Source organism: the organism of the source record quoted next, unplaced genomic scaffold, assembly GCF_019419815.1.
Source record: "Pyrus x bretschneideri cultivar Hongxiangsu unplaced genomic scaffold, Pyrus_bretschneideri_v1 Contig73, whole genome shotgun sequence".
In the NCBI taxonomy this organism is placed as follows: Eukaryota; Viridiplantae; Streptophyta; class Magnoliopsida; order Rosales; family Rosaceae; genus Pyrus; species Pyrus x bretschneideri.
Genome location: NW_025999813.1, coordinates 1,764,882 through 1,775,128, shown reverse-complemented (window position 1 = coordinate 1,775,128; position 10,247 = coordinate 1,764,882). Strand labels below are relative to the sequence as shown.

General features: G+C 36.8%; 1 protein-coding gene across 1 annotated transcript; it reads right to left on the bottom strand.

The window, feature by feature from the left end:
* Window positions 1-299: 299 nt before the first annotated feature.
* Window positions 300-2,739, bottom strand: LOC103926556. The gene is made up of 3 exons (XM_009335356.3): window positions 1,613-2,739; window positions 1,125-1,541; window positions 300-1,033 (listed from the first exon to the last, which is right to left on the bottom strand). The coding sequence occupies exons 1-3, from the start codon at window positions 2,737-2,739 to the stop codon at window positions 433-435; spliced, it is 2,145 nt and encodes a 714-aa protein (XP_009333631.2). The 3' UTR covers window positions 300-432.
* Between the last annotated feature and the right edge of the window lie 7,508 nt (window positions 2,740-10,247).

Sequence of the window (10,247 nt, the reverse complement as noted above, 5' to 3'; positions counted from 1 at the left end):
TACGACTGAGAATACCAGGAAACATAAGATTATATAAGACTTAATAATCTGTAATGCATCAAAATTAAAAATCCATGAATAGATCGATGCTTAGATCTTAGACAAATTTTTCATTCAACCTAAAATAGAAAAGAGCTAGGATGCATGGACACGGACACGGATACGGCGATACGACACGATACGACACGGGGACACGTCAAATTTCTAAAAATGAAGACACGATACGTCAAAGATACGGCAATTAAAAATATATATAAATAAATAAATATATCTAAAATATTATAAAATAAACATTCAAATTTATTACTCAAGTTTAAATTTATTTCAATAAACTCCTAACAGTTAGAAAGATAGTCCATCCAACAAGCAATTAGTCTTCAAACTTGAAAAATTAAAATGAAAATCCAAACGAAAATTAAAAAAAGCAAAGTCTCATTCAACTTCCACATTCATGATGTCTCCTCCAGTAACTAAAGTAGTCTCCAATGACGGTTCATCAAGTGAAAGGTTAGCTATTTCAAGCATCCCGACACTTTCTTCACCCAAGTTTTCAAAGCCATCTCCTCCAACATCCCACAATTGGGTAATACCTTCCTTGTAGGTTGAGCTATTCCTTGATAAAAGACGAAGATTATTATGCACAAATACCAAATCCTCAGCTCTTTGTGGTGTAATCTTGTTCCTTCTTAAAGAGTGAATAAAACTATAAGTGCTCCAATTTCTTTCACAACAAGAGGAGGAACAAGGTTGTCCAAGTAGCTTCAACGCTATGGATTGGAGACTAGGTGTAGAAGCTCCATGGACAATCCACCACATCACTGGTTCCAAATGAAATCTATCATTCATAGAATCAATAGCTCCAAAGTCATTCAAGCACATAGAGAAAGAGGCATACTCCACATTGATATTTCTTCTAATTTCCTCATTGGAAAAGTATCTCTCAAAGCACTTTTTCCTTTCAATTGTAAGTTCAACATCTCGGTGTGGAGCAAGACGACTAGGGTCTTCTTGGAGCCATTCTGAACTATAATACCTAAAATAAAAGAAATAACAGTTTAAAAATGTACTCATAAAGCTAAAAATTAATCTAGAAGAATTTATAAGTAAGTTAGCAAAATCATTACCTTGGATTTAATGAATGTGCCAAACAATGAAGTGGTGTGCTACTTTTAGTCCATCGCTCCAATAAAATGCGATACACCGCATCAAAAAAGCTGCTTTTTTCATGTAATGCCTTGCGCTCATTCCTGTATATAGCAGCTTTCACCTTTTCAATCATAGCATCCCACCACTCATACACCAAGTGAAGACAAGGTTTATCTGTGTCAGCCATTCTAATAACCTCATATATTGGAGCTGTAAAGAAAAGAATATAATCAATCTTCTCCCAAAAATCCTCATCCAATATCTTTTGCTTCACCATCATTGCTTTAACCAAATCATCTTCTTTGTACAAAGCCCAATTCAGGCTAATCACCATTTGTTGTAAACCTTCCTTTATTTCCTTCAATCTTCTAAGCATCACAAGTGTGGAAGCAAATCTGAAAAATTTAAAAATTAGGACAACTTATAATTAAATAAGGAAAGAAAAAAAAAAGTGGAGAAAACAAACCTTGTTTCGGCAATGGAAAGTAACTTTAGTTTGCAATGTTCATTAAACATTGACAATCTCATGCTATGGTTCATAATAAAATTTTTTATGGACCAAGCATCACTAGCAATAGTTGAAATCCAATTGCAGTCATCATAGGAAACTTCTGTTTGTTTCGGAGTACATATACTCTTCAAAGCAAGATTAAGAGTGTGAACAACACAGGGTGTCCAAAAGATATGGGGATAGTGGGCCTCAATAAGTAACCCAGCAGCTTTACAAACAGGAGCATTATCGGTGATCACTTGAACAACATTTTCATGACCAATTTCTTTAATAGCTTCTGTAAGAAAGTTGGCAATACAATGCTTGTCTTTGTATTCACCTTCACAATTAATTGCTCTCAAGAACATTGGCCCACTTTCACAAGCTGCCATAATATTAATAAGTGGTCTCCTTTGAGCATCTGTCCACCCATCACTGCAAACACTTACACCTTTAGTGCTCCATGTGCGCTTGATTGGTTGGAGGCACCGCTCAATGTGACTCTTCTCTTGTTGCAGAAGAGTAGTTCTCAGTGCGTTGTAACCTGGTGGGACATACCCTGGAAGTGTAGAAGCACGAACATATGAGTTCCGATAGTGCGGATTTCTTGCAAGGTTAAATGACAAGCCACCTGTATAAAACATCCTTGCAACTTCGGCATCACATTGATCTCGAGCCTCCTTGTTAAAAGCTTTACTGATAGGCCCACTTGTTCCCTTTCTCTTCTTTGGATCAAGATTTGCTTCAGGTAGATCATAACAGAATGAACCAGTATTGGGCAACGAAACATGTTTAGGAGCAGAACTCTTCAACTTGTATTCACACTCTCGAACTAACTTATTCATTTCCGCAAGAGTTTCATAAGTAACCTTGTTGCAAGGCGCGATCCCATTTCCAGACATTTTTAACAAATGAAACTTGACCCTAGAGTAGGATCCTTTATAAGTTTTTTGACAATAATTGCACTCAAATTTAGTATTTCCTCCTCCTCTATTTCCCACTTTTTCGAGCTTTTTGACATACTTCCACAGCGGAGCATTATAATTTTCAACAATCTCATCCAGATTAGCATTATCATTCACATGATTATCAGGGTGATTCATTTTCCTAAATTAACAAACATATAAACAATAAAAGTCAATTCATCGTACAATTGTATAGACAAAGACTAATACATGAAAAATTTATATTAACTTAAGAAATAAAAAATGCATCATGAAAGCATATACATAAAATATTATAATCTAAATATCTAGAACATTGTATTCCCAATTTACATAGCTAAATATCATGAAAGCACAATAATATCTAGAACAATGTATTATAATCTAAATATCATGAAAGACTATTCTAATAAAAAACTGTTGGCTGGAATCCAATAATAATAATATATACAAAAAGCAAAAGGCATCAACACTCATTGAATCAGTCAAAGGCTCAAAACAAAAGCTTTTTAGCTTTGAAATTAAAAACAGTCCTTTCAGCTGCTTTTGCTTTGAAATTAAAAATAGGAAAGCAAGCTTTCCTTTCTGCGCTTTTGCTTCGAAATTAAATACAGGAAAGCGAGCTTTCCTTTCACCTTCAAAAGCCTTTTAGCTTCGAAATTAAAAACAGGAAAGCAAGCTTTCCTTTCAGCTGCAGAGATGGGTTCTGCTTCTGGGAATCAGATTGAGCTTCAAAATTAACATAGTGAAAACGAAGTCAAAAGCTCTTACCAGCAGTTGCAGACGGAGACTATGGAGACGACGAAGCAGTTGGACGGAGACGACGAAGCAGTTGGACGGATACGACGGAGCAGTTGCAGACGACAAGTCTGATTTATGAATTCTGAGGTTTGAGTGAAGAAAAATAGGTAAATCATTATTTTATACCCAAAATCGTTTTGGTTTTAGCCAAACAATCGTTTCAGTTTAGCTAATTGGAATCAATCACGATTTTGTGCGAATTTCTTGATTTATTTTTTATTTTTTTTCTTCTGATTATCCTCTGATTTAGTTGGATTATCCTCTGATTTAGCTGAAAACGTATCCGAAAAGTGTGATACGCGTATCTCGACAGTATGATACGCGTATCTCATCAATAAACAACGTATCCATTCATGCCGATACGTATCGGGCTCGTATCCACACGTATCCTATGCGTATCCCGTATCCCTGCGTGTCAGATACGGGATACGGTGGCTGTTACCCGTGTCTATGCATCTTAGGAAAAGAGTAATAAAAAATTAAAAATTAAAAAAAAAAAAAAAAGACAAAAGAAGAACAATCACATCCACACCCATCAACATGTGCATAAATAACATAAAAACAAATCGAAAGAGCAAAACACATCGACATCATACTGTAAAAATGAAAGTGAATGAATGGTCTAAAATAGTCAAAACGCAACCAAACAACAAAACAAACAGGCAAAAAATAATCAAAACCCAAACACAACACCCAAATCAGTTGATAAACCGTGGCTAGTCAATCTAATAACTGAGAGAGAAGTTGATCATTGAGAGTGCAAACCCTAACCAGAAGACCTTTCAAATGCTGCAAAACTATTAGTGTTTGATTTCTGGATTGAGTTTCTTCAATGGAATAATGAATGCAGAAATGTACAGAGAGAAAAAGATTAGAAAACCATGAAAGCTTCAAGGTTCATTGGATTCCCTTCTCTCCAAACAAGGAATCCAGAGAGTGTAAATTTTCCGTTAGAGAAGTGAACAACACACTCACTTTCTCACATCATTACAACTCAATCACAACCATCCATTCTTAAGTCATCATATAAGATGCTTACACATGTCATGAGTTATGACTCATTCTAATCTAGATGCCATATGGAATATGATCCAAAGGCTCACATTACACCTTACAACTTGCATATAATAAAACCAATATAGCAAATACATTTATACACCAATACTCCATTCTAAATGTTTTGCTGATTTCACTCTGAGTGCAGCTCTTAAGTATTCAAACCGATTCTTAGGAAGAGCCTTGGTAAAAATGTTTGCCAATTGTTCCTTTGTTCTATAGTAGTTCAACTCAATGGTGCCATCTTGAATAACATCCCTTATGAAGTGATATCTCCTATTGATATACCTTGTTTTCTGATGGAACATTGGGTTCTTGGACATGGCTATGGTAGAAGTGTTGTCACATAGCAAAGGTGTAGCCTCCACTTGTTCCTCTCCAAAATCAGATAGCACAAACCTCAGCCACATTGCTTGTGTTGTAGCTTCTATAGCACTTACATATTCAGCTTCTGTAGTAGATAGAGCCACTCTGCATTGCTTAACTAAAGCCCAAGAAATATCCTTAAGCCAAAACTGAATGCATAGCCTGAGGTACTCTTCATATCATCCAAGCTTCCTGCCCAGTCACTATCACAGTAGCCTATCAAAATAGTAGCTTTTCCCTTCACATACTCAATCCCAAAATCCAATGTTCCTTGTACATATCTCAAGACCCTTTTAGTTGTCCCCATGTGTTTTCCTGTAGGCTTATGCATAAATCTTGCTAATAAATATGATGCATACATCAAATTTGGTCTAGTAGCTGTTAGATATAACAGACTACCAACTATTTTTCTATATAAGCCTTCATCAGCATCCTCACTACCATCAACCTTGGATAACTTCTCATTGATTGCAAGTGGAGTTTTTACAGCTTTACAGTTTTTTTAAACCAAACTTCTCAAGTAAGGACTTGGCATATTTCTTTTGATGGATGAATATGCCCTTATCCATTTGAATTATGCCTAAACCAAGGAAATGGTGCATCATTCCCAAGTTTGGCATCTCATATTGTTTCATCATATCCATCTTAAACTCTTGAATCATTTCATCAGGGCTTCCTGTGTAGATAATGTCATCTACAGACAGAGACACAATAAGCACACCTGCATCACTGAATTTAGTATACAAAGTAGCTTCACTTTGACTTTTCTTGAACCCAGACTTGTTGAAGTATGTATCTATCTCATCATACCAAGCTCTGGGAGCTTGTTTCAGACCATATAAAGCCTTTTTCAACTTGTAAACTTTGTCTTCTTGCCCTTTGACTTCAAATCCCTGTGGTTGATCAACATATACTTCCTCATGCAATGTACCATTTAAAAATGCAGATTTGACATCCAATTGGAACAATTTCCATTCCTTTTGAGATGCCAATGCAATTAAGGTTCTAATGGTATCAAGCCTTGCCACAGGTGCAAATGTCTCATTGAAATCAATCTCAGGCTTCTGAGAGTAGCCATTTGCCACTAATCTTGCCTTGTTCTTCTACACTGAGCCATCCAGATTAAGCTTTGTCTTATAGACCCATTTGATACCAATTATTGGTTTATTAAATGGCCTATTGACTAACTCCCATGTGTCATTCTTCTCTATCATTTCAATCTCTGTGAACATAGTTTTTCTCCAAGCTTCATCCCCTGATGCCTCTTTAAAACACTCAGGTTCTATTACACAGAAATTGCATCTCTCATACATATCCTTCAAGCTCCTGAACCTGAGAGGTGTGTGATCATACTCTTGTGGTCCAGTGTGACTCACTTGTTCCACTTGACTTGGACGAGAAACAATAACTTGGTCTTGTTGCTCCTGTAATGGTTCTGTGCATTCTAATTCTTCATCATTCTCTGTAATTTCAACATCACTCCCTTTATCTTCATATACTTCATTTGAGACTGAAATGGGCAAATTCTTTTTAGCACACGATTTCCAATCCCAGCAAGAGTTCTCATCAAATGTTACATCTTTGGAGATTAGTTTTAGGATTGAACAACCTGTAACCCTTCTCACAGGTTCCATCACAGATGAGACAGAACCTGTAACCCTTCTCACAGGTTCCATAACCCTTCTGTCTCATCTGTGATGGAACTTATGCATAACATAGAGATCCAAACACTCTTAAGTGTTTCACTTCAGGCTTCCTTCCATTGTAAGCTTCAAAATGAGTCTTTTTATTCAAGGCTTTGGTAGGACATCTATTAAGAATATAGACTGCAGTGTTAACTGTTTCTGCCCAAAACTCAAATGGAATACCTTTCTCTAACAACATACATTTAGCCATTTCTACAATGGTCCTATTTCTCTTCTCTGCAACACCATTATGTTGAGGAGAATAGGCCACTGTGAGCTGTCTTTCCACACCAAGATCTTCACAAAACTGAGAAAATTCAAGTGAAGTGTACTCTTTTCCCCTGTCACTTCTTAATTTTTTCAGTTTATACCCACTTTGTAGTTCAACGGTTGCTTTGAACTTTTTGAACACACTAAATGCTTCAGATTTTCTTCTCAGAAAATAAACCCATCCCATTCTAATACAATTATCTGTGAAGGTGAGAAAATACTTGTTTCCAGATTTGGTAGATGTTTGCATTGGTCCACATATGTCAGTGTGAATCAATTCCAGTGGTAAGGCAGCTCTCCACTTTGTTTCTTTAGGAAAAGCATCTCTGGAATGCTTGCCAAGTGCACATCCCTCACATACTGTGATATTTTCTTTTAGCTCAGGTAGTCCAGTTACCATTTTCATATGCTTGTAGCTGCATTAAAGCAAGAGCATTCATGTTTAAATGCCTGAGTCTTCTATGCCATATCTCAGCAGCTTGCTCAACACTAGCTTTCATGGCAATTTGGATTCCTGGTTGCAATTTCAAGGGAAAACTTCGATTTCCTTTCATAGGGATCTTGATAACAAGGTTAGAGCATGTGAAATCATCATAGATTCTGACTTCAATTCCCCCAAATACAAGGTAGTACCCATGCTCCATCATCTGTCCCACACTCAACAAATTCTCTTTCAAACCAGGTACCAGCATTATCTCCCTTATATACTTTTTGCCTTGCTTAGTTTCAACCAGTAACTCACCCTTTCCAACCATATCAACCAATTGTCCTGTGCCCATCTCAACTTTGGCAGTGACACTTCTATTTATATTCACCAATAAATCTTCTCTTTCTGTCATGTGGTTTCTACAGCCACTGTCAACATACCAAATATCTTCACCTTGCTTCACAGCAGCTGCCATACAAACATAGAACATGGTTGAATTGTTCTCCACTTGACCGACATAGTTTGCTTGTTGAGTAGTTTTCTTGGACCTACAATCCTTGGCAAAATGCCCTGGCTTATCACAGTTATGACATCTTGGTTTCCTCTTGAACCAACACTCTCCAAAATGTAATTTGTCACAGTGTTTGCAAGGGTTCTTAGCTCCATCAAAAGATCCAACAAATTTCCCTTGCTGGTGCACAGGTCTGTTATCCCACTTCTTACCCTTTGTCTTCCAATTCTTTATGGGTTTTAAGTTTTGATTAGCATTGTAATTGTTCTTTTTGCGGGCTATACTTAAACTAGCAAAAGCTTTCTCAGTACTGTTTTCAGAATGCCTCTCAATTCTCTGTTCATACCCTTTTAAAGTTGCAACTACATCTTGCATATCAACTGTCTCCAAATCCCTAGTATTTTCAATCATAGCTACAATACTATCATAAGATTTAGGGAGGCTGATTAATAACTTCTGCACAATTATTTGATTTCCAAGATTTTCACCATAACTTTTCATTTGTGTAATATGATCAATTAATCGCACAAGATACACAGAGAATGTTTCATGCTCACTCATCCGAGTATATTTAGAATCACGACTTAAACTTTGAAGTTTCACAGATCTCACCTGTTTGTCTCCAATGAACTCTTGCTTCAGTATATCCCAGGCCTCATTTGCCGTCTCTAGTATAGCGATCCTAGGGAAAATTTCATCTGACACAGCTCCTTGAATGATGTCGAGAGCCTTAGCATCTTTAACTATGGTCTCCTTCAAGAACTTAAGATCAGTTGTAGTGAGCTATTCCTCTCTCTTCACCGAAGAACTGTACCCTTTTTCAACCATGTCCCACAGATCGTGAGATCTGAATATGGTCTTCATCTTTATCTGCCAGAAATCAAAGTTTTCTCCATTAAAAACCGGTGCCCGAAGATTAGCACCACTCGATCCAGCCATATTAGACTTGTTATCGAGTAACCCAGAAATTTTCAGAGTTTTCTTCGATCGTAGCAACACCCAATTCTCCTCCGAGTTCCGTCGCTATCAACCATGTCATAGTTTCATGCCCAGATTAAGATCCAACCTGGCTCTGAGGCCATATTAGTGTTTGATTTTTGGATTGAGTTTCTTCAATGGAATAATAAATGCAGAAATGTACAGAGAGAAAAAGATTAGAAAACCATGAAAGCTTCAAGGTTCATTGGATTCCCTTCTCTCCAAACAAGGAATTCAGAGAATGTAAATTTTCCGTTAGAGAAGTGAACAACACACTCACTTTCTCACATCATTACAACTCAATCACAACCATCCATTCTTAAGTTATCATATAAGATGCTTACACATGTCATGAGCTATGACTCATTACAATCTAATCTAGATGCCATATGGAATATGATCCAAAGGCTCACATTACATCTTACAACTTGCTTATAATAAAACCAATATAGCAAATACATTTACAACCATAAAAAAGAAAAAAAAAATCATGGTCTACTAAAAGACTAACAAAAAATAACCAAATCAAACATTCGTGCCTACAATGAAAGACTGCAAACAAAACAGCAAAAAACCCAAAGCTTAAAACCCATTGCACAAATGACAATTTAACAACGGCACAAAGGAAGAAGAAAAACCGAAGGTCCAGAGAGAAATTAACAACAACAGAAAAATGCAAGGAAAGAGAACAAATCTCACAAAACCAAATTTGACTGTGAGAAAACATAGAGGTCGGAGAAAACACAGGAGTCCAAACTAAAATGAAAGTCGAGGGAAAGAAGAAAATAAGGGAGGTAAGCCGAAAAGGCAAACCTCTTTAGATCATCGACACGTGATAAACATTCAACCTACAAAATGAAATAGTAGTTGCAAAGGTTGGACAACACGCGGCAGCAAAGATAATAGAGGGGTAAAGGCACCAATTCACTACACAATCAGGAAAAAGGCTAAAAATTGTTCAGCAACTTAGGGGCAAAACCGCCCGCACACGGTTAATGAACAGTTACCATCCGCTGAGTTTTAGTAAAGAAATAATGTAGTGATTGCACTTTAGCTAAAAGTCATCGTGCTTCATACCAGTTAAGTTTCAATTGTACAACAATATCATTTGAGTTAATACATTATGATGTATAGGGTCCCTCCCATGTTGCTACACAATGTGGAATATGTTGGTTTGTTATATTTGTGGATGATTGCACTAAAATGACTTGGCTATATACCATGAAGCATAAGAGTGATGTTAGGATTTTTTAAATGTTTCACCGCATGATTTGCACCCAAGATTATTTGCCTACCAAGGTCCTATGGTCCAATAATAGTGACGAATTCTCAATTCCGAACTCTCTCAGTTTTTCAAAACATGGCATAATTCGTGAGACTATGTGTCCACAAACCTTAGAACAAAATGGGGTGGCTAAATGTAAGAATAAGAATATTTGGAGACCACTCGATCTTTGCTTATTGGTGCCCAAGCACCGCGGTCTTATTGGGTGGATGCATTACCTATGTTGTGTATCGCTTGAATTGGATGCTCTCCAAAGTTCTTGATTTTCAGACGCCAATGCAAGTTTTG